Source organism: Pongo abelii, chromosome 2, assembly GCF_028885655.2.
Source record: "Pongo abelii isolate AG06213 chromosome 2, NHGRI_mPonAbe1-v2.0_pri, whole genome shotgun sequence".
Taxonomy (NCBI): Eukaryota; Metazoa; Chordata; class Mammalia; order Primates; family Hominidae; genus Pongo; species Pongo abelii.
Genome location: NC_085928.1, coordinates 698,515 through 723,540, shown reverse-complemented (window position 1 = coordinate 723,540; position 25,026 = coordinate 698,515). Strand labels below are relative to the sequence as shown.

At 37.2% G+C, this 25,026-nt stretch overlaps 1 protein-coding gene across 1 annotated transcript; it reads left to right on the top strand.

Moving 5' to 3' along the window:
• Nucleotides 1-1,568: 1,568 nt before the first annotated feature.
• On the top strand, nt 1,569-2,519 carry LOC100445409 (olfactory receptor 5K4). Its single transcript, XM_002813376.4, has one exon. The coding sequence runs from the start codon at nt 1,569-1,571 to the stop codon at nt 2,517-2,519; it is 951 nt and encodes a 316-aa protein (XP_002813422.3).
• The last annotated feature ends 22,507 nt before the right edge of the window (nt 2,520-25,026 follow it).

The window sequence follows — 25,026 nt, the reverse complement described above, 5'->3', positions numbered from 1 at the left end:
GGTTGCAGTGAGCCGAGATTGCACCATTGCACTCCAGCCTGGGCAACGAGAGTGAAACTTCGTCTCAAAAATAAAATAAAATAAAATAAAAATGCACTTTGAATTAACTATTGTAGGCTCTTCTCCAAAATTGTCTATTTGGATTATGCTGTGGCTAAAGACCTTTAGAAACTTCTAGAAGAAAAGAGAGTTAATTTTATTATCCCTTAAAACTCATGTTTTTTCTGCAGCTGAAATATTTTAATGTTATAGTTGCCAAATTATAATAACTATATAATAAATTCAGGTAATCATTAAACTCAAATAAATATATAGCCAGTTAAGAGTAGATAATGAGTTTGTAAATTTAAATAAATTTAAAGCTTAAGTAAATAAATGGAGACCCTACATGGAACTCACCGAAAATGAAGACATTAGTTTCTATGAGAGATGTTTGAGTGAATAAAAAATAGGTATTTACCATGAAGAATATTCACATTGTGAGTGGGGGCTTTGCAACCAAATCTTACAATGTTAGACAGGCATGTAAAACTCTTAAAACCAGATACAGAAAAGTATTAGGATAAATGAATAATTTCCTTGGGAAATTTGTCATATCAAGATTGGAACAGTATCTAGAATATGTTGAAATGAACATAAAAACGATATCCAATACAATTATTAAGAACACCTATAGATGTTTCATATTCTTATCCTCTCTAAAAGGATGAGTAGATATTTCTTTTTTTTTTTTTTCTTAAGACGGAGTCTTGCTCTGTTGCCCAGGCTGGAGTGCAGTGGCGAGATCTCAGCTCACTGCAAGCTCCACCTCCTAGTTCAAGTGATTCTCCTGCATCAGCCTTGTGAGTAGCTGAGATTACAGGTGGGCACCACCACATCCAGCTAGTTTTTGTATTTTTAATAGAGACGGGGTTTCACCATGTTGGTCAGGCTTGTCTCGAACTCCTGACCTCGTGATCTGCCCGCCTCAGCCTCCCCAAGTGCTGGGATTACAGGCATGAGCCACCGCGCCCAGCCTGATATTTCTTAAAATATGCATTGGTGATCTTATCTGGAAGGGGTTACTAAGCTAGCAAAAGCATTCTTCAAACTCACTGTGTTTGTGTGCAGTCTTTAAAATGTAGGCATTTAAAATGCCTAAAGAGTAATTCATTTTAAGCATCACATTGATCCAATAGGATGTGATTTAAAACTTGTTTATTTTTTTCCTGAAGGAAAAGATACCATAAGAAAATGTCTTTTAATTTTGGAAATGGAAAATTATATGTACTGACCATAAATTTTACATCAGCATAGGATAATTCGTGCAGATAAAGCTTTCCTGCCCTAGGAATTCACACAGATATTTTCAGACAAGCCCTGTTTACACAATCCATGATACATTTTTTTCTCACTTGATTTGACTTACAGTGAGTGTGCTAGTGTTCAGGGGATGGCACAGGATGATTTGAAGACGACTTTCTTCCCTTTTGTATACAGGGAAATTAGAGGGTGAAAATTAGAAACATTCTGCTTTAGAATCTCAATTAAATTTCTTTACAATTTATGTCTCTGCAGAGAAGCCAGGAATGGCTAAGGAAAATCACTCCTTAGCAGCTGAGTTTATCTTCATAGGATTTACAAATTATCCAGAGCTGAAGACGCTTCTGTTTGTGGTGTTCTCTGCCATCTATCTGGTCACCATGGTGGGGAATCTTGGTCTGGTGGCATTAATTTATGTAAAGCATCATCTTCACACACCAATGTACATCTTTCTGGGCAACCTGGCTCTGATGGATTCCTGCTGTTCCTGTGCTGTTACCCCCAAGATGTTAGAGAATTTCTTTTCTGAGGATAGAATTATTTCCCTGTATGAATGTATGGCACAATTTTATTTTCTCTGTCTTGCTGAAACCACAGACTGCTTTCTTCTGGCGGCAATGGCCTATGACCGCTATGTGGCCATATGCCACCCACTGCAGTACCACACCATGATGTCCAAGACGCTCTGCATTCGGATGACGACAGGTGCCTTCATAGCTGGAAACCTGCATTCCATGATTCATGTAGGGCTTCTATTAAGGTTAACTTTCTGCAGGTCTAATAAAATTGACCACTTTTTCTGTGATATTCTTCCACTGTATAGACTCTCCTGTACAGATCCTTCTATTAATGAACTAATGATATATATCTTTTCAATACCAATTCAAATCTTTACCATTGCTACTGTCTTGATCTCTTACCTCTGCATCCTTTTGACTGTTTTCAAAATGAAATCCAAGGAGGGAAGAGGTAAAGCATTTTCTACCTGTGCATCCCACTTTCTCTCTGTCTCAATATTTTACATTTGTCTTCTCATGTATATTCGACCATTTGAAGAAGGAGATAAAGATATACCAGTGGCAATATTTTATACAATAGTAATCCCATTACTAAACCCTTTTATTTATAGTCTGAGAAATAAGGAGGTGATAAATGTTCTTAAAAAAATTATGAGGAATTATAACATTCTTAAACAAACTTGCTCTATAGCAAATTGATTTTTAATTTATTAAAATGCTTTCATAAATAGGGAACATAGAAAAATTAATATGTGATTTTACACAAAATGTAAGCTTCTAAATCATTAGGCTGTTTGTTTAAAAAATATATCAATGGAATTTCAAAATTGTTTGACAAATCTTTATCCAAATTCCACAACCAGAATGAATCGGGGAAACTCACTGGTAACTGTTATTACTACCTTTCATGACTCTCGTGGAATTGTCAGAGAGTATTATCCTAAACCTCAATTAATCAACATAGCATGAAAGTTAAATGTCTAAATGTGTAGAAGAGTCTTCTTTGATTAATGTTTCCTAGTTAATGGAAGACATTATATCCAATCCTATGTAGAGTGTTTGAAACATTTAAAATTTCCTGGCAGAAAAGTGAAATGATAGTTTTCTTTCAGAAAACTGACCTGACAGACACATGTGGATTACTTTAGAGTGGAAAAGACTAGAAGCAAACTAACTGCAGTAATTTATTTTTAAGGTAATGAAGTTTTATTTAGATAAGATTCCAAGAATGAAAAAAAAAAAAGAAAAAGAACACACACACATATACACAGACATATACAGACACAGACACAGACACACACATACACACACGCAAAGAGGCTCACCCACAAAATATTCTATTTTGCAGAATAATTAATCATGACTTATAACAAATTGGACAGAGTAGATTAAGGTCTACTTTAGCCAGAAGCATAATTAAGGTCCTTTTCATTCTTGAAGGCATCAACCATGTTATTTGCTATGTATTATAGAACTACAGTTTACATATTAAACACTCATTAAACATTTTAAAACATATTAATAATGACATTGTTTTATTTTTGAGTAATGGTAAACTGTACCAATATTTTATGTGTTTATTGACCATTTTTACTTTTATGAATTGTCATTTTTGCTTTGTCTGTTTTATTTCTTATTTATATCATTGTTTACAGAGAAAAGACACCACAACTATTTGTGGCAAATAATTCCTCTGTGGGTTGATAGTATTTGTTTCTGATATTTATAAACATTTTAATTTAATATACTCATATTTACTTATTTTTTCTATGATCTCTTTCATGCATTTCATCCAGAATTTCTTTTTTAATCCAGTCTACTATTAACCAATATTTCCTTTTCTCCTTTTCTTATTTCTCTTCTTCTCCTTCTCCTTATTTTCCTCCTCCTTCCTTTTCTAATATTTTAAATTTTTGCAACTTGACTCTTGATTCTTCCTGGAATTTATTTAGTATATGGCATATTAAAGATATAACTTTATTTGACTGTTTCTCTAAAATATATTTATAAACTAATTTAATTCAAATAAACACTCAGGATAACTTCTTTGGGAACCTGGCAAAATGAATTTAAAATTTTTTCATATTCTAGATTTTTCTAGAAAATAAAAAAAGACCTTATGTGTTATATATTAAAATATATGATAAAATTCCAATAATGATAACAGTTTGGTTTTAAATCAAGAATCAATAAACAAACCAACAGAACAAATCAGATTGTTCAAAAGTAAACTCTCATATAAAATGAGAAGGGCATCACAAATAACAAGGAAATAAAGGATTGTCAGTAGCCCTGGGTCAACTGGGTAACTATCTCTTCCATTTGTGTTAAAATGTATATCTCCCTGTCATTTAGATATATATTTATAGACAAAATTTGTATTTCCTTCATTTTTCATAGTTTGATTTTTAATATACAGCACCCAACTGGGATTTATTTTATAATGTTATAAAGTGAGAATTAAAATTTGATTTATGGCTCACCAGTAGTCCCAGAAACATTTATTGACAAACTAACTGATTTCTTATGCCTCCTTTTTGTACATTTATGCTCATACATTCACATGTACATGCATACACAGAGAGGTCTATTTCTAGCCCGTTTGTACAACAAAAACAAGACCGTTCTAGTTCGTACACTTCTGTCCCACGAGGGAAGATGGACATTTTAAAAGGCAATCAAACTAAAAAGCTATAAGTTATAATTGAGGAAGACTCTGCTGCTTCTACCTAAAGTCTATTGTTAGGGTTCTACAACATTTATATATAAAATATCTATTCACTCTATTCTTTCTTTCTATGTGACCTTATCTATTTTTTTGGCTTTTAATTTCATCAATATGAAGATGGCTCAGAATGTATATTTCCAGCTCTGATATCCTCCCTGCTCTCCAGACTCACATGTGCAACTGCCTACTTCACATAATTACTTAAATGTTGCAAAGAGATCGCAAATTCAACATGATCAAAGCACAAGTCTTGAATTTCCCACTAAACGTTGTCCTCCCCTGGTCTTCTCCATTATGATGGTCACATCCTCCAACCAGTTGGGCAAGGCAGAAATTAAGAGAGCCCCACACAACTCTCTCTCCTATCACAACCAAACTTTCATGATATCTGTCAACTTAGTCTCTGAAGTCTATTTTAAATGTGCCAAATCTCTCCACTTACACCACCTGTACATAATTTCATCTCTCATCTGAACAATATCATTAGCTTCAAACTCGTCTCTGTGCTTTTGCTCCTTTATATTTATTTTTTATATATATTTATAATACGATTTAAAAATAGTACTAAAATGTGAATTCCAAAAACTACAGTCTCTTGCCTACCATGACTTAGGTGTTTAATCCACAACAACCTTCTAATTTTTTAAACGATTTCTCTGAAAATTTATCCTTATATTTCTCAGTATCAGTTTTAGTCATATTAATCAATTTCCCATTATGGTAAATGAATATTAAGTTATTTATTAAACACCTCCCCTTCCCTTCATCCTTGATGATATAATTTTTTTTTTTTTTTGAGATGGAATGTCACTCTGTTGGCCAGGCTGGAGTGCAGTGGCATGATATCGGCTCATTGCAACCTCTGCCTCCCAGGTTCAAGCAATTCTCCTGCCTCAGTCTCCCGAGTAGCCAGGACCGCAAGCACATACCTCTGTGCCCAGCTAATTTTTTATATTTGTTTCTAGAGACGGGGGTTTCACCATGTTGACCAGGCTGGTCTTGAACTCTTGACCTCATGATCTGCCTGCTTCAGCCTCCCAAAGTGCTGGGATTACAGGCGTGAGCCACTGTGCCCGGCCCCAACAAAATTTTTTATACTTCAATAACCACTTTTTATGAGGGACATGCAAATACAAGAACTAGTTTACCATGCTTATATTTCTTTTTCTTTATACCTGTAAATTTTTTTAAAGTTAATAAAAACTTTATATTCCTATTTGCTCATTCACATCCATTATGTATCCATCAAATTAATCAACCATATTAAATAATCATGAGTTCTTTTTTTACCCTGGAGACTTCTTTTCTGGTGGCCTCCACCCTCCTGCTCCAGTCTGGACAATTTGCTCTCTAGACCTAATATTCAGCCGTCCTGCTGAGACTTTTATTTTCTGATTTCCTGTTTTAAGTAACTCAGTATTCAAGCTCTCCATCTTTCTCTTAATTGTTCATTCCCTCTTTTTGCTGACTGCTCTTTGGCAATTTTTTCCACATATGATTAATAATTTGATTTCTTTAAAATTCTAGGTTATAAATAATTTTTTTTCTGAACTCTGAAGCTATGCTTCCTTTATACTCTAGCATGATCTGTTGCTTTGGAGAAATTGCATGTTATTCTAATTCCCATTCTATTGTTTACCTGGAAACATTTAGAATATTTTCTTTATCTCTGACTTTATGAAGTATCAGAATGAAAAAATTTAGCAATGTTGTCATCAGTTTTTCTAGATAGTAGTGGAGTCTTGTTTCACTTGTTCTTCCCTGCTTAGCTGTCTTTTCTTTTCCTTTCCTTTGCCTTCTCTCCCTCTTTTCTTTCCTCCCTTCTTCCCTCCCTTTTTTTTGTCTCTAAAAATTCAAAGTTTTACTTCCTTAATTAAGGCAATCCTGAATGTACAAGACAGATAAAATTACATAGAAAGAGGAGAATAAATTACCAGTTTTCAGAATCATAAATGTTTTCTTAATGACTGTGAAAACATTAACAATTTAAAAGTTGCCATTATGAACTCAGCTTTGTTTTCTGGAAAAGTCTTTATTTCTCCCTCATGTTTGAAGGATATTTTTACTGGAAACACTATTCCAGGGTAAAACTTTTTTTCCTTCAGCACTTCAAATATGTCATTCTGCTCTGTCTTGGTCCTAAGGTTTTCTCTGAAAAGTCTGTTGCCACACCTATTGGATTTCCATTGTATGTTATTTGTTTCTTTTTGCTTGCTGCTTTTAAGGATCTTTTTTTTAATCCTTGACCTATGGGAATTTGATTATTCAGTGCTTTGAGATAGTCGTCTTTGGTTTAAATCTGCTTGGTGTTCTGTAACCTTCTTGTAATTAGATATTGATATATTTCCCTAGGTTTGATATGTTCTCTGTTATCCTTTTGAATAAACTATCTACCCCATCTCTTTCTGTATTCCTTTTTAAGTCAATAACTCTTAGATTTGCCCTTTTGAAGTTGTTTTCCAGATCCTGTTGGTGTACTTCATTATTTTTATTATTTTTTTTTTACTTTTCTCTCCTCTGACTGTACATTTTTAAATGGCCTGTCTTCAAGCTCACTAATTCTTTTTCTGCTTGATCAATTCTGCTATTAAAGGACTCTAATGCATTTTTTAGCATGCCAATTTCATTTTTCAGCTTCAGAATTTCTGCTTTTTTAAAATTGTTTGAATCTGTTTGTTAAATTTTTCTGATAGAATTCTGAATTCCTTCTCTGCATTATCTTGAATTTCTTTGCATTTCCTCAACACAGCTACTTTGAATTCTCTATCTGAAAGGTCACATATCTCTGTTTCTCCAGGATTGGTTCCTGGTGCCTTATTTTGTTAATTTGGTGGGGTCATGATTTCCTGGATGGTGTTTATGCTACTAGATGTTTGTCAGTGTCTGGGCATTGAAGAGTTAGGTATATTGTAGTCTTTACCAGTCTGGGCTTGTTGGTACCAGTACTCCTTGAAAAGGCTTTACAGATATCTACGAGGACATGGATGTTTTGATATAAGTTTTATCTGCTTTAGAGGACACCCTAAGCCCACTAATGCTGTGGTTCTTGCAGACTTGTAGAGATATCACCTTGATGGTCTTGGACAATATCCAGAAGAGTTCTCTGAATTACCAGACAGAGACTCTTGTTCTCTTCCCTTGCTTTCCTCAAACAGATGGAGTCTCTCTCCCTCTCAGTTCTGAACTTGAAGTTGGGGATAGGGTGACACAAGAATCCCTGTGGCCACCACCACTAGGACTGTGCTGAGTCAGACCTAAAGCCAGCACAGCCCTGGGTCTCACCCAAGGCCTGATGTAACAACCCCCTGGCTACTTTTGTTTGCTCAAGGTCCTGGGGCTCTACAATCAACAGATGGCAGCACAAGCCAGGCCTGTGTCTTTCCCTTCAGGGTGATGATTTCCCCTAGGCTCTTAGACAGTTTTAGAGGTGCTGGTCCTGGGAGGGTTGAGAGGTGCTGTTCAAAAGCCAGGGACTGGAGTCAACAACTTTAGAAGTCTACCTGGTATTCTATTGTTCTGATGCTAAACTGAAACTCAAATCACAAGATACAGTTCTTCTCACTTTTCTCTCCCCTTTTTAAAGGCAGAGGAGCCTCACTCTGTGGCTACCACCACCACAGGCCCATGGGGAATACTGCCAGACTACTGTTGATATTCTCTTAAGGCCCAAGGGCTTTGAAGTCACCTTGTGGTAAATGCTGCTTGGCCTGGGACTCACCCTTCTGGTCAGTGGGTTCCTCTCTGGCCCAGAGAAGGTCCAGAAATGCCATTCAAGAACCAAGTTCTAGAATCAGGGACCCCAAGAGCCCACTTCATGCTTTACCCACCTGTGGCCAAGCTGACACTTAAGCTGCAAGACAAATCCCCTTACTTTTCTCTCAGCTTTTCTCAAGCAGAAAAAAATCTTGCCCCATAGCTGCCACAGCCAGAAATGTGTTGAGTCTCACCTGAAGTCTGCAAATCTCACCTGAAGTCTGCCAGTCTCACAGTCTCACCCAAGGCCTTTGATGTGTACCTGTGTATCGCTGCTGGCATTTAGGGCCCAACTGCACTTCAGTTTGTTGATGATGAATGCTGCCACGGCTGGCAGCATTCCTTTAAAATCCTTCCTTTAAAGGTAGTGGATTCCCTTCTGGCCCAGGATGTGTCTAGGAATGTCATCCAGGAACCAGGCCCTGGAAAAAAGCCTGACCAGTGCACTAACTTGCGTGGCTGGGTTGGTATTTAAGATGCAAGACAAAGTCCCCCTTATTCTTCCCTCTCCTCTCCTCAAGTGGAAGAAAGGAATCTCTTTTAGAGCCATGAGCTGTGCAGCCTGGGGTTAGTGGAGGGGTGATGATGCCAGCACTCCCTTATCCATCCTGACTGGTGTCTGAGTAGGTTGTGTGACCCCCCCATTCCACTGCCTCTGAGCCAAGTTCAGCACTAGGACTTGCCTCCTAGTTTCAGTCCTTGTGGCCTAGACATCCTTTCAAATTTATTAAGGTCCCCATAGCACTTTAGCCTGTGGTGGCAAGGCTTGTGGGAACTCAAGTTCTGACCACTGGGATCCACGACTCTCCTCTGGCTAGTGCTAGTTTAAATGCTCCCTCTGAGGGCAGGCATCAACTGTGTTGGTCTGGTTTTGCTTTCTGTTATAACAGGTCATCACTGAGTTCAATGCCTCACAATAGTTTCACTCTTCTTCTCCCCAAGACACAACAATGTTCTCTGTACCAAGCTACTGCCTTGAGAGAGGTGTGTGTGTGGAGGAGGGGTGGCATTGACACTTCAAGAGTGTTTTTTCTATCTCTTCAGAGCCTCTTTCAGTGGCATAAAGTTAAAACCAGGTACTCAGTGTACTCACCTGATATTTTGTTCTAATGAAGGTGCTTTTTTGTTAGATAGTTGTTAAATTTGTGTCCTTGGGAAAGGTTGATGATCAAGGAAGCCTCTTATTCTACCATCTTGCTTCTAAATACTTACTTTGAGGTTACAAATGGATTCAGAGTTCAATTACTTACCCTAGGAAATAGTTGTCACATTGTAAGTAGTTATAATTTTCAACAAATACTGGAATGGAAGTCAGCGTATATAAGTTACTTCCACTCAAAATTTGTGAAAAATTTCTGGAATCTTGAGCATAATCTTGCAAATCAGTCATATTCTAAGTTTGAAACTATTAATCCCTTTTACATCAACACTATCTGTGAGAAGTAAATTGCATGTTTGAATATTATTCTCAACTTCCTTTGAATTCGTTCAAAAGATTATATTGAATATGGATTCACATGGGATTTTTATGTTCTAATGAAGAAAATTTTTATATTTACTGATGGAAATTTTAATTTTAAATTTAAATGTTTTAATTAAAATTTTAAAAATTTTCTCTCAAGTTCTCAGAAATAGAGTATCTGTACGATGGTGATTTTTCTACCTCTGGTAGAAAATAAGTCTATTTTTACTGAAATGCCTATGGATTTAAATTTTTCATGTAGTTTGCTTAATTGCTCATCATATACGACAGTGCCATTTCTGACTGTATTGATTAAATCAAGTTGTTTTTCACCCTAGTATTATTTCTTGTCTTATTTGTTAGAAATTCCACCAATCTGCAGTGATTTCAATGAATGTTGTCGGTGTGTTCATAGCATTCACAGAAAGAGATGCTCATCGTGCATAAGTGAGGCAGAAAGTAGTGAAAATTCCTAATAGCTAAACAAAAATATCTATTCATCACTTAAAAGTACAAACAGGAAGAAAACTAATTTATACACCTATCTGCGAGGCACTACTAGGCTTTTTATATATGTCAACTACCAATTAGGCCTTAATTCTTATACATTTCCTCAGTAGAAATCTCATATCTTGAAATCCTGAGTATCTTGCCCAAATTCATTCAGCTCATCTGGATAGAGGTAGACTTTGAGTCAATATTGCCTTTTCTTTACATCCTTTGGAGTTTAGAAAAAGGATAACTTTTGTTTCTTTAATCTTTTCTATTCTTTTATTGTCAAATTCATTTATTTTGCTCCAAGCTTATTTCTTTTCTTCTAATAATTTTTGATCTGATTTTCTGTTGCTTTTCTAGGTCTTTAAGATACATCATTAAGTAATTTATGTGAGGTCTTTCTACTTTTTTGATATAGCCATTTATTGCTATAAACTTTCCTCTTACCCAACTTTTGCTGTATCCCATGGGTTTTGATACATTGTGTTCCCATTTTTATTTATTTTGAGAAATTTCTAAATTTTCCTTTTAATTTCTTCGTTCATTCAATGGTTGTTTAGGACCACATTGTTTAATTTTCATTTGTTCATATAGTTTCCAAAGTTCGTCTTGTTATTGATTTCTTGTCTTATTCCATTGTGGTCGGAATATATACTTAATATAACTTCTTTAAAAAAATTGAGACTTGTTTTTTGGCCTAATGTGTGGTCTAAGCTTGAGAATGTTCCATGTGTTGAGGAGGAGAATATGTAATTTGCAAGCTGTTAGATAAAATATTCTGTAAATGTCTATTAGGTCCATTTGATCTACAGTGCAGTTAAATCTGATATTTCTTTGCTAATTTTACGTTTAGATGGTGTGTCCAATTCTGGGATAGGGCGTTGAGGTCCCAGCTATTATTATATCTGTCTTTAGCTTGAATAATATCTTCTTTATTGCTTCTAATGCTCCAGCATTGGGTGCATATATATTTACAATTGTTATATCCTCTTGCTGAATTAACCCTTTTCTCATTAAATAATAGCCTTCTTTGTCTCTAATTATAGTTTTTGTCTTCAAATATATTTTATCTTATATAAATATAGCTACTCCTGCTTTATTTGGTTCCTATTTCATAAAATATCTTTTTCCATTTCTTAAATTTTAGTCTATGTGTGTCTTTATAGGTGCAGTGAATTTCTTGTAGGCAGCATATGGTTGGGCCTTGGGTTTTTTTGTTTTTTGTTTTTTTTAATTCAGTCACATCTTTTTCTGGAAGAATTTAGACTATTTATACTCAATTTTATTATTGATAGTAAGAATTACACTGTTATTTTATTATTTGTTTTTTAGTTGTTTTGTTGGTTCTCTAATTTTTATTTATTTATTCCTATTTTTCTTTGTGTAAAAGTGATTTTTCTCGGGTGATATGTTTACATTTCTTCCTTTTATTTTTTTTCATATATTTTATAGGTATTTTTGGATGTTACCAGGAGGCTTGCAAATAATATTCTATAACCAATTATTTCAAACTCATGACAACTTAACTATGATTACAAAGAAACAAACAAAAAACAAAAAGAAAAGTAAAAAACTCTAGTCTTCAATTCCATTTCTCCTGCCTTTTGACTTTTTGTTATCTCTATTTATATCTTTTTATCTAGTCTATCTCTTTAAAAGTTGTTGTAGCTATTTTTTTTTTATTGATTTGTCTTTTAGTCTTCCCACTAAAGGTATACCTAGTTTTACAAATTGCAATTACAGTGTTAGAGAATTTTGTATTTCTCTGTGTTACTATTACTGGTGAGTTTTATGCCTTCAGATGATTTCTTGTTGCTTGTTAAGGTACTTTTTGTTTAGACTGAAGAACTCCTTTTAAAATTTCTTATAAGACAGGTCTAGTATTGATAAAATATTTTAGCTTTCGTTTGTCTAGGAAAGGGTTTATTTCTCCTTCATGTTTGAATGATAATTTAATGAACATACTATTCTAAGTTGGAATTTTTGTTTCATCACTTTGAACATTTCATCCCACTCCTTTCTAGTCTGTACGGTTTCCTATGAGAAGCTTGATGCCGGATATATCAAAGCTCTTCTAATATTTTATTTGCTTCTTTTCTCTTGCTGTTTTTAGGGTCTTTTCTTTATCTTGATCTTTGAGAATTTGATTGTCATCTGCCTTAACGTAGTCTTATTTGGGTTGAATCTTTTGAGGTTCCTTAACCTTCTTGTACCTAGATATTTGTGTCTTTCTCTAAGTTTGAAAAGTTCTTGCTGTTATTTTTTAAATAAACTTTCTACCCCATCTGTCTCTCTACATCACCTTTAAAGCCAATAACTCTTAGATTTACCCCTTTGTGGCTATGTTCTTAATCTTACAGGCATGCTTAAGGAAAAATAATTTTATTTAAGAAAAAGTATTATATGGTCAGTTTTGCTTTGCTTAGGAAAACAAAAACTGAGATAATTTTTTTAAATTAAGGTTATTACATCAATGTATTTTCCCGTATGTTCTTTTAAGTCATTGTAACATTGAGTTACAGGGTTTTAACTCCTGGGTCTAAAAATGACACAGAGTCCTGCTAAATCTTAAACACTGACAGCAATTAAAGCCTCACCTTCAGGCCCCACAGAAGATGACAATCAAAATAAACTGCATTCCTGAGACACGGCAAAAAATAAGCTATTCAATTCCTCAAAACCCAGGCCAAGGACTATTGCAGAAGAAGTGGGAGCATAAGATTGTAAGGGCCAATTTTGAAAGATAAAATAAGTTCCATTTCTCTATAAATTAATCATTAGTATAGAAGACACAGTGATGCAAAACCAGTATATAGACTCCCATGTCAGATGAATAAGATTTTTTTGAAACATTAACCAACTCCTTAATAAAGGTTATAAAAGGCTTATGGAAGGTATATTTTATAATCAAAATTAAATTTTATTGATTGCTTACAAAATTTTGAAAAACAAATGTAATTGGCTTCATGCTGTTTTTAATTAGAATTTTTAGTTAGAAAATTAAGTCTCCTTGCTCAAAGAATGAAGGTTATTACTTTTTTGGAAATCCTTGAATTATCACTTTGGTTAAATGACTTTATAATGACCTGTAATCTTATTTTGTAATATCAAGTGTTTAAAACCTTTTATATTTGACAAACTTTCCAAAATAAAATTATAAATTATGTCTTTTTGTAATCTAATTAATCTTTTAAGACATTAGGTTCCCTAAAGTCCAAAAAAAATGACATAGTTTGGCTTACTGTGTATAAAAATTATACAGGAAGCATTGTCAAATATGAAATGGTGTTTGGTTTTCTTTGGGCTGTATTTGTATAAATATGTTATTAGTATGTGTTCCAAAATTATAGGAAACTCCTGTAATTCTGATATAACTTATTGTACATTATCAGTAATAATCATAATTATTATGTTAAAATTATTGTGAACCACAGATATAACAAATTTCCTTGTCAATTGTGTCTTTTGACTATGATTGCCTTATAAGTTTTTTTTCATCCACAGACAATTGTTCTTGGAGTGTTCTTGGACATGATTGTCTCATTTTGGTCCTCTTTAGAAGGTAGCTTTATAATCAGCTATAAAACTCCAACAGGTGCTCTTAAATGCAGGTTTCTGATAACTTTGGAGATTGTGACATCAGAATAGAGGAAAAACTCTCAGGACTCATGGAGAGCTGAAATGTTCATGGGTGGGGGTAGGGAGGCTTGCTTTGAGCTGTCTCAGCCTTACTGGATGGAACTAATGTATTTCTTACATATTGATTGCTGTCTCATGTCTCCCTAAAATATATAAAACCAAGCTGTGCCCCGACCATCTTTGGCACATGTCATCAGGACTTCCTGAGGCTGTGTCATGGGTGCATCCTCAACCTTGGAAAAATAAACTTTCTAAATTGACTGAGACCTGTCTCACATTTTGGGGTTTTTCAGATAAGTTAAGGGAGACTCCGCTGGGTTACCAGGAAACATCACTTGCTCTCTTCTCTCTATTTTCTGCAAACAGAAGGAGTATCTCTTCACCCCGGGCTGCCTAGAGTTGGAGGAGGGGTGATAGGTGCACCCTTGTGGCCAGCACAGCTGGCACTGTGCAGGGTTGCACCTGGGTCTGCAGCCACTACTACCTGGCTTCAACTGATATTTATTCAAGGCTCTAGACCACATTAGTCAGCAGGTGGCAAATTCTGCCCGGACTGGGTTCATCCCATCAGGACAGTGAATTTTCTTCTGGCCCAGGGTGGGTCTAGAAATGTCATTCAGGAGCAAAGACCTAGAATCCAGGGCTTCAGGAATCTGCCTGGTGCTTTCTTTTACTGGAGCTGAGCTGGTATCCATGTTGTAGGCCATAGTCCTCCACATCTTTCCCTCTCCATCCACCAAGCAGGAGTCTCTCCTGGAACTGCACTGCCTGGAGTTGGGGAGAGGTAATACAGGTGAGCCCTTGACCACTACAGCTGGTGTCACACTTGGTTACACCATATGTTCTCTGCCTCCAAGTGTATCACCAGAGCTTACCCTAAACCATAGACCTTGTGGCCTGACTAGCACTCAAATTTTTTCCAGGTCCCAGACCACCTTAGCAAGCAAATGGTGAAGCCAAGACTCAAGTTTTTACCACTGAAGCAGGGAATCTCCCTCTATCTAGTCCAGGGCTTGTTGGAATGCTTCTTCTGTGTGAGCTGGCAGAATTCTGCTCTGTGCTATATTCCATTGTGACAGGGCAGCACTGAGTTCCAGTGCAAAGTTCCACAATCACTTCACTCTCCCTCCCCCAAGCATGCACACAGATTCTCTCTCCCATGCTATGCTACCTGCAGTTGAGGGAGAGGTAGTATAGACAATGCAGGTCTTTACTTCCCAAGTTCTTCAGTGCCTCTTTTCTTAATACTATGTTTAAACCAGGTGCCGAGGTAACTCACTCAATTTTTTGTTCCTATGAAGGTACTTTTTTGTGTGGATAGGTGTTTAATTTAGTGTTTGTGTGGAGAGACAGTCACTGGAGGACTCTATTTGGTCATCTTGCTCTACCTCCCTCTACTTTTACTTTATTGATTTTGTACCTCAAATCATTCCAATTTTGGCCACTGAAGCTATTTCCCTCACCTCCTGTGTGCTTTTGACAAACACCCATAATTGTGTATATGGGATGTGTTTTTGTTGGTTTATTTTTGGCACTTTTTTATTGGCTGCTAGTATAATTCGTATATTTCCTGCAGCATTCCTAGAATCAGCTATTTCTTTCAGAAGCCCTGGATTTTTGTAATTGGAGGATGGTATTAGAAACCAGATCTGGGTGATAGATGTGCTGACTGCTCCTAGAATATTATCGCTCCTAGGTGCTCTCAGCTGGCAGAGTGAGCATATATGTCTTCTTGCTGCTCCACATTCTTGCCAATAATTGATATTTAATTTCTTATTGTAACCATTCTAAGTATCTACTTATTGTTTTAATTTGCAATTGCCTAATGAAAAATAATGTTGAACATCTTCTCATGTTCTTATTTGCCTTCTTTATATCTTCTTTGGTCAGATGTTTGTTCAGATCTCTTACCCTTTTTTTTTTTGAGATGGAGTTTTGCTCTTGTCACCCAGGCTGGAGTACAATGGCACGATCTCGGCTCACTGCAACCTCTGCCTCCCAGGTTCAAGCAATTCTCCTGCCTCAGCCTCCCAAGTAGCTGGGATTACAGGCATGCACCACCTCGCCCAGCTCATTTTTTCTATTTTTAGTAGAGATGGGGTTTCTCCACGTTGGTCAGGCTGGTCTTGAACTCCCTGACCTCAGGTGATCCATCCGCCTCAGCCTCCCAAAGTGCTGGGATTACAGGCGTGAGCCACTGCGCCCGGCTACCTTTTTTTTAAATTGGATTGTTTCTTTGCTTATTGTTGAATTTTATATTATGTATACAAATCCTTCACTAGAAATGTGTTTGTTAAAGTTTACTTAGAGTCTACGGCTTATCTTTTTATACTCATAAAAGTGTCTTTCTCAGAGAAGACGTTTTAAATTTTAATATAACTTAAACTTACCTATTTTTTTTTCTTTTATGGATTGTGCTGTTGGTGTTGTATCTAAAATTCATGAGCATACTGAACAGCATCTAAATTTTCTCCTATGTTTTCTTCTGGAAGTTTTATAGTTCTAGTTTTACATTTTAGACTTATAATCCACTTTGAGTCAGCACTTGTGAAATATGGATGGTGTATGTCTAGGCTTACATTATTTGAATATGAACATTCAAGTGTTCCAGCACCATTTGTGTAAAGATCATCCTTTATTGAAATGCCTTTGTTAGTTTGTCAAGGATTACTTGACTATAATTATGTGGGCCTATTATGGTCCGTCTGTTCTCTTATCTTAAACTTGTGTGTATTCTTTAATAATACCATGGTGTACTGATTACCTTAGCTTTATAGAAGTCTTGAGATCTGGTAGTGTGAGTGTTCCAACCTTGTTCTTCTTCAGTGTTGTGTTGGCTATGCTAGTCTTTTGTTTTCTCATATAAACTTTAGAATAATATTTTTAATTATGAATAATGCTACTCTGAACATTTGTGTAGAATTTTGTGTATGAGCAAGTGTTTTCATTTCCCTTGGGTACATACTAGGAGTGAAATTGCTGGGTCATATGTCAACTCTGTTTACTTCTTGAGGAAATGTTTGACTGCTTTCCAAAGTAGCTGCAGTGTTGTATATTCCCAATAGCAATATATGATTCTTCCAATTTTGCCACATCTTCAACATCTGTTATTGTCTTTCTTATTATAGCCATTAGAGTTCATGTAAACTGGTATCTCATTGTGGTTTTGATTTGCAATTCTTTGATGGCTAATAATGTTGAGCATCTTGTTATGTACTATTAGCTATTCACATCTCTTCTTTGGAAAAACAACTACTCAGATCCTTTGACATTTTTATAAAGAAGTAACTTGTAATTTTATTATTAAGTGCTAAGAGATGTTTATTAATTATAGATATATTTCCCTTATCAAACATATGATTTTCATATATTTTATCCTATTCCATTGGTTGTCTTTTATTTTCTTGATGGCATTCTCTGAGGTAAAGTTTCTAATTTTGATGAAGTCTAGTCTATTTTTGATATGTCACTTATGCTCTTGGAGTCATATTTAAGAAAATGTTGCAAAATCCAAGGCCACAAATATTTATATCTGTGTTTATTCTAACACATTATAGTTTTAGTTTACAAATGGGGTCCAAACTCATTTTTTACATGTAGATTCCCTGCTGTTCCACACAATTTGTTGAGGAGACTATTCTTTCCCAACTGATTTATACTTCCATCCTTACACTAGTGCCAAACTGTTTTGATGATTTTAGATTTTTAATCATTTTGAAATCAGGAAATGTGAATCCCCTAGCTTTATTTTTATTATTAAAGAAATAGACTAATAAACCAATGGAAAAGAATAGAAGCCCACAGATAAACCCGTGCATATATAATCAAAAATCTTCACAAGGGCATGAAGAATATGCACTGGGGAAAGGATAATCTACACAATGACCAATGTCTGGAAAAGTAGATATGCACATGCACAAGAATAAAATTGGACTCTTAGGTTACATCATAAACGAAAATCAGCTCAAAATGGATTAAAGACTTAAACCTGAAACTGTAAAACTCCTTAAAAATAACAAATAAGTTCCTTGATTATTTTTAAAAATCACACCAAAATCTCAAGCAAGAAAAACAAGTGAACAAACAGAATACATCAAATTAAAAACTGTCTGCACAGCAAAAAAAAAGAAAGAAAAAGAAAAAAGAGATTAACAAAATGAAAAGGCAAACTACCAAGTGGACGAAAATACTTGCCTACCATGATTCAATAAGAGATTGTCTAAAATATATAAGTAATCATACAAGTCAATAGGAAATAAACAAGCCAATTTAAAAACAGAAAAAGGACCTCCAAAGATATTTTTCCAAAGAGCATACATGAATGTCCAGCAAGTGTAAGAAAAGGTGCTCAGGCAAGGGGTGGTAGCTCACACCTATAATCCCAACACTTTGGGAGGCCAAGTGGGGAGGATTGCTTGAGGCTAGGAGTTCAAGATCATCCTGGACAACATGGAGAGATCTGGTCTCTACAATAAATTTTAAAAATTAGTGTTTGTGGTGGGATGTGCCTGTAGTTCCAGCTACTCAAGCTATTCAAGAGCCTGAGACAGGAGGATGCCTTGAGTCCAGGAGTTTGAGGCTATAATGAGTTGTGATTACACCACTTTGCTCCAACCTGGGTGACAGAGCAAGAGCCTATTTCAAAAAGAAAGAAAAAAAAGAAAGAAAGAAAGAAGAAAGAAAGAAAGAAAGAAAGAAAGAGAAAGAAAGGAAGGAAGGAAAAAGAGAGAGAAAAGGAAGAAAGGAGGAAAAAGGAAAGGGAGAGAAAGGGGAACAGGAAGGGAAGGGAAAAGAAAGGAAAGGGAAAAGGGAAGGGAAGGGTGGTCAGTCAATATCACTAACTCTCCAGGAAGTGCAAATCAAAACCATGGTGAGACATCACCTAACACCTGTTAAAATTGCTATTATAAAAAAGACAAGAGATAACAAGTGTTGATGAAGATGAGGAGAAAGGAGAACCTTTGCACATGGTTGGTGAAAATAAAAATTGGTATAGCCATTATGTAAAACAGTAAGAATTTCCTCACAATATTAGAAATAGAACTACCGAATGACCCAGTAATCCCACTTCTGAATATTTATTCAAAGGAAATGAAAATCAAAATCATAAAGAAATACCTGCATTCTCATGGTCAAAGGGGAGGGGAGGGGAAGGGAGGGGAGGGGAGGGGAGGAGGGGGAGGGGAGGAGAGGGGAGGGAAGGGGACAAGGAAAGAAAAAGAAGGGGAAAGGGAAAGAAAGGAAGGAGGAAAGGGGAAAGGAATAGAAAAGAAAGGAAAGAAAAGGGAAAAGGGAAAAGAAAAGAGAAAGAAAAGAAAAGAAAGAAAAAAGAAAAGAAAAGGCGCTCAATATTACCTCCCCCCATTCATTGATCAGTCCTCCTGCTCCAGTCCAGACAGGCTGCACTCTAGACCCGATGCTCAGCCTTCCAGCAGAGACTTCCCTTTTGCTGATTTCCCTGTTAGATATTCTGTTTCCAAACTCTCCATCTTCCTCTTCATGGTTCATTCCATCATTTTACTAAGAAATCTTGACGGGCTCTTTGGCAGCCTTTTTTCACACGCGATTTATATTTTAATTTGTGTGGAAATCTAAATTTGAAATAATTTTTCTTCTGCACTCTGAAGGCATTTTTCTTTTATAGTCTAGCATGCTGTGTTGCTTTTGAGAAATTGCATGGGGGGAGGAGCCAAGATGGCCGAATAGGAACAGCTCCGGTCTACAGCTCCCAGCGCGAGCGACGCAGAAGACGGGTGATTTCTGCATTTCCATCTGAGGTACCGTGTTCATCTCACTAGGGAGTGCCAGACAGTGGGCGCAGGTCAGTGGGTGAGCGCACCGTGCGCCAGCTGAAGCAGGGGCAAGGCATTGCCTCACTCGGGAAGCGCAAGGGGTCAGGGAGTTCCCCTTCCAGGGGTGACAGACGGTACCTGGAAAATCAGGCCACTCCCACCCGAATACTGTGCTTTTCCGACGGGCTTAGGAAACGGTGCCCCAGGAGAGTATAGCCCGCACCTGGCTCAGAGGGTCCTACGCCCACGGAGTCTCGCTGATTGCTAGCACAGCAGTCTGAGATCAAACAGCAAGTCGGCAGTGAGGCTGGGGGAGGGGCGCCCGCCATTGCCCAGGCTCCCTTAGGTAAACAAAGCAGCCTGGAAGCTTGAACTGGGTGGAGCCCACCACAGCTCAAGGAGGCCTGCCTGCCTCTGTAGGCTCCACCTCTGGGGGCAGGACACAGACAAACAAAAAGACAGCAGTAACCTCTGCAGACTTAAATGTCCCTGTCTGACAGCTGTGAGGAGAGCAGTGGTTCTCCCAGCACGCAGCTGGAGATCTGAGAACGGGCTGACTGCCTCCTCAAGTGGGTCCCTGACCCCTGACCCCCGAGCAGCCTAACTGGGAGGCACCCCCCAGCAGGGGCAGACTGACACCTCACACGGCCGGCCAGGTACTCCAACAGACCTGCAGCTGAGGGTTCTGTCTGTTAGAAGGAAAACTAACAGAAAAGACATCCACACCAAAAACCCATCTGTACATCACCATCATCAAAGACCAAAAGTAGATAAAACCACAAAGATGGGGAAAAAACAGAGCAGAAAAACTGGAAACTCTAAAAACCAGAGTACCTCTCCTCCTCCAAAGGAACGCAGTTCCTCACCAGCAACGGAACAAAGCTGGACGGAGAATGACTTTGACGAGCTGAGAGAAGAAGGCTTCAGACGATCAAATTACTCCGAGCTACGGGAGGATATTCAAACCAAAGGCAAAGAAGTTGAAAACTTTGAAAAAAATTTAGAAGAATGTATAACTAGAATAACCAATACAGAGAAGTGCTTAAAGGAGCTGATGGAGCTGAAAACCAAGGCTCGAGAACTACGTGAAGAATGCAGAAGCCTCAGGAGCCGATGCGATCAAATGGAAGAAAGGGTATCAGCCCTGGAAGATGAAATGAATGAAATGAAGCGAGAAGGGAAGTTTAGAGAAAAAAGAATAAAAAGAAACGAGCAAAGCCTCCAAGAAATGTGGGACTATGTGAAAAGACCAAATCTACATCTGATTGGTGTACCTGAAAGTGACAGGGAGAATGGAAACAAGTTGGAAAACACTCTGCAGGATATTATCCAGGAGAACTTCCCCAATCTAGCAAGGCAGGCCAACATTCAGATTCAGGAAATACAGAGAACGCCACAAAGATACTCCTCGAGAAGAGCAACTCCAAGACACATAATTGTCAGATTCACCAAAGTTGAAATGAAGGAAAAAATGTTAAGGGCAGCCAGAGAGAAAGGTCGGGTTACCATCAAAGGGAAGCCCATCAGACTCACAGCGGATCTCTCGGCAGAAACTATACAAGCCAGAAGAGAGTGGGGGCCAATATTCAACATTCTTAAAGAAAAGAATTTTCAACCGAGAATTTCATATCCTGCCAAACTAAGCTTCATAAGTGAAGGAGAAATAAAATACTTTACAGACAAGCAAATGCTGAGAGATTTTGTCACCACCAGGCCTGCCCTAAAAGAGCTCCTGAAGGAAGCGCTAAACATGGAAAGGCACAACCGGTACCAGCCACTGCAAAATCATACCGAAATGTAAAGAACGTCGAGACTAGGAAAAGACTGCATCAACTAACGAGCAAAATATTCAGCTAACATCATAATGACAGGATCACATTCACACATAACAATATTAACTTTAAATGTAAATGGACTAAATGCTCCAATTAAAAGACACAGACTGGCAAATTGGATAAAGACTCAAGACCCATCAGTGTGCTGTATTCAGGAAACCCATCTCACGTGCAGAGACACACATAGGCTCAAAATAAAAGGATGGAGGAAGATCTACCAAGCAAATGGAAAACAAAAAAAGGCAGGGGTTGCAATCCTAGTCTCTGATAAAACAGACTTTAAACCAACAAAGATCAAAAGAGACAAAGAAGGCCATTACATAATGGTAAAGGGATTAATTCAACAAGAAGAGCTAACTATCCTAAATATATATGCACCCAATACAGGAGCACCCAGATTCATAAAGCAAGTCCTGAGTGACCTACAAAGAGACTTAGACTCCCACACATTAATAATGGGAGACTTTAACACCCCACTATCAACGTTAGACAGATCAACGAGACAGAAAGTCAACAAGGATACCCAGGAATTGAACTCAGCTCTGCACCAAGTGGACCTAATAGACATCTACAGAACTCTCCACCCCAAATCAACAGAATATACATTTTTTTCAGCACCACACCACACCTATTCCAAAATTGACCATATACTTGGAAGTAAAGCTCTCCTCAATAAATGTAAAAGAACAGAAATTGTAACAAACTGTCTCTCAGATCACAGTGCAATCAAGCTAGAACTCAGGATTAAGAATCTCACTCAAAATCGCTCAACTACGTGGAAACTGAACAACCTGCTCCTGAATGACTACTGGGTACATAACGAAATGAAGGCAGAAATAAAGATGTTCTTTGAAACCAACGAGAACCAAGACACAACATACCAGAATCTCTGGGATGCATTCAAAGCAGTGTGTAGAGGGAAATTTATAGCACTAAATGCCCACAAGAGAAAGCAGGAAAGATCCAAAATTGACACCCTAACATCACAATTAAAAGAACTCGAAAAGCAAGAGCAAATACATTCAAAAGCTAGCAGAAGGCAAGAAATAACTAAAATCAGAGCAGAACTGAAGGAAATAGAGACACAAAAAACCCTTCAAAAAATCAATGAATCCAGGAGCTGGTTTTTTGAAAGGATCAACAAAATTTATAGACCGCTAGCAAGGTTAATAAAGAAAAAAAGAGAGAAGAATCAAATAGATGCAATAAAAAATGATAAAGGGGATATCACCACTGATCCCACAGAAATACAAACTACCATCAGAGAATATTACAAACACCTCTATGCAAATAAACTAGAAAATCTAGAAGAAATGGATAAATTCCTCAACACATACACCCTCCCAAGACTAAACCAGGAAGAAGTTGAATCTCTGAATAGACCAATAACAGGAGCTGAAATTGTGGCAATAATCAATAGCTTACCAACCAAAAAAAGTCCAGGTCCAGATGGATTCACAGCCGAATTCTACCAGAGGTACAAGGAGGAGCTGGTACCATTCCTTCTGAAACTATTCCAATCAATAGAAAAAGAGGGAATCCTCCCTAACTCATTTTATGAGGCCAGCATCATCCTGATACCAAAGCCTGGCAGAGACACAACAAAAAAAGAGAATTTTAGACCAATATCCTTGATGAACATTGATGCAAAAATCCTCAATAAAATACTGGCAAACAGAATCCAGCAGCACATCAAAAAGCTTATCCACCATGATCAAGTGGGCTTCATCCCTGGGATGCAAGGCTGGTTCAATATACGCAAATCAATAAATGTAATCCAGCATATAAACAGAACGAAAGACAAAAACCACATGATTATCTCAATAGATGCAGAAAAGGCCTTTGACAAAATTCAACAACCCTTCATGCTAAAAACTCTCAATAAATTAGGAATTGATGGGACGTATCTCAAAATAATAAGAGCTATTTATGACAAACCCACAGCCAATATCATACTGAATGGGCAAAAACTGGAAGCATTCCCTTTGAAAACTGGCACAAGACAGGGATGCCCTCTCTCACCACTTCTATTCAACATAGTGTTGGAAGTTCTGGCCAGAGCAATTAGGCAGGAGAAGGAAATCAAGGGTATTCAATTAGGAAAAGAGGAAGTCAAATTGTCCCTGTTTGCAGATGACATGATAGTATATCTAGAAAACCCCATTGTCTCAGCCCAAAATCTCCTTAAGCTGATAAGCAACTTCAGCAAAGTCTCAGGATACAAAATCAATGTGCAAAAATCACAAGCATTCTTATACATCAATAACAGACAAACAGAGAGCCAAATCATGAGTGAACTCCCATTCACAATTGCTTCAAAGAGAATAAAATACCTAGGAATCCAACTTACAAGGGATGTGAAAGACCTCTTCAAGGAGAACTACAAACCACTGCTCAAGGAAATAAAAGAGGATACAAACAAATGGAAGAACATTCCATGCTCATGGGTAGGAAGAATCAATATCATGAAAATGGCCATCCTTCCCAAGGTAATTTACAGATTCAATGCCATCCCCATCAAGCTACCAATGACTTTCTTCACAGAATTGGAAAAAACTACTCTAAAGTTCATATGGAACCAAAAAAGAGCCCGCATCGCCAAGTCAATCCTAAGCCAAAAGAACAAAGCTGGAGGCATCACACTACCTGACTTCAAACTATACTACAAGGCTACAGTAACCAAAACAGCATGGTACTGGTACCAAAACAGAGATATAGATCAATGGAACAGAACAGAGCCGTCAGAAATAATGCCACATATCTACAAGTATCTGATCTTTGACAAACCTGACAAAAACAAGAAATGGGGAAAGGATTCCCTATTTAATAAATGGTGCTGGGAAAACTGGCTAGCCATATGTAGAAAGCTGAAACTGGATCCCTTCCTTACACCTTATACAAAAATCAATTCAAGATGGATTAAAGACTTAAATGTTAGACCTAAAACCATAAAAACCCTAGAAGAAAACCTGGGCATTACCATTCAGGACATAGGCATGGGCAAGGACTTCATGTCTAAAACAACAAAAGCAATGGCAACAAAAGCCAAAATTGACAAATGGGATCTAATTAAACTAAAGAGCTTCTGCACAGCAAAGGAAACTACCATCAGAGTGAACAGGCAACCTACAAAATGGGAGAAAATTTTTGCAACCTACTCATCTGACAAAGGGCTAATATCCAGAATCTACAATGAACTCCAACAAATTTACAAGAAAAAAACAAACAACCCCATCAAAAAGTGGGCGAAGGACATGAACAGACACTTCTCAAAAGAAGACATTTATGCAGCCAAAAAACACATGAAAAAATGCTCACCATCACTGGCCATCAGAGAAATGCAAATCAAAACCACAATGAGATACCATCTCACACCAGTAGAATGGCAATCATTAAAAAGTCAGGAAACAACAGGTGCTGGAGAGGATGTGGAGAAATAGGAACACTTTTACACTGTTGGTGGGACTGTAAACTAGTTCAACCATTGTGGAAGTCAGTGTGG

Coding starts and splice junctions, on each gene's coding strand:
- LOC100445409 (XM_002813376.4), top strand. CDS start 1,569: ATGGCTAAGGAAAATCACTCCTTAGCAGCTGAGTTTATCTTCATAGGA.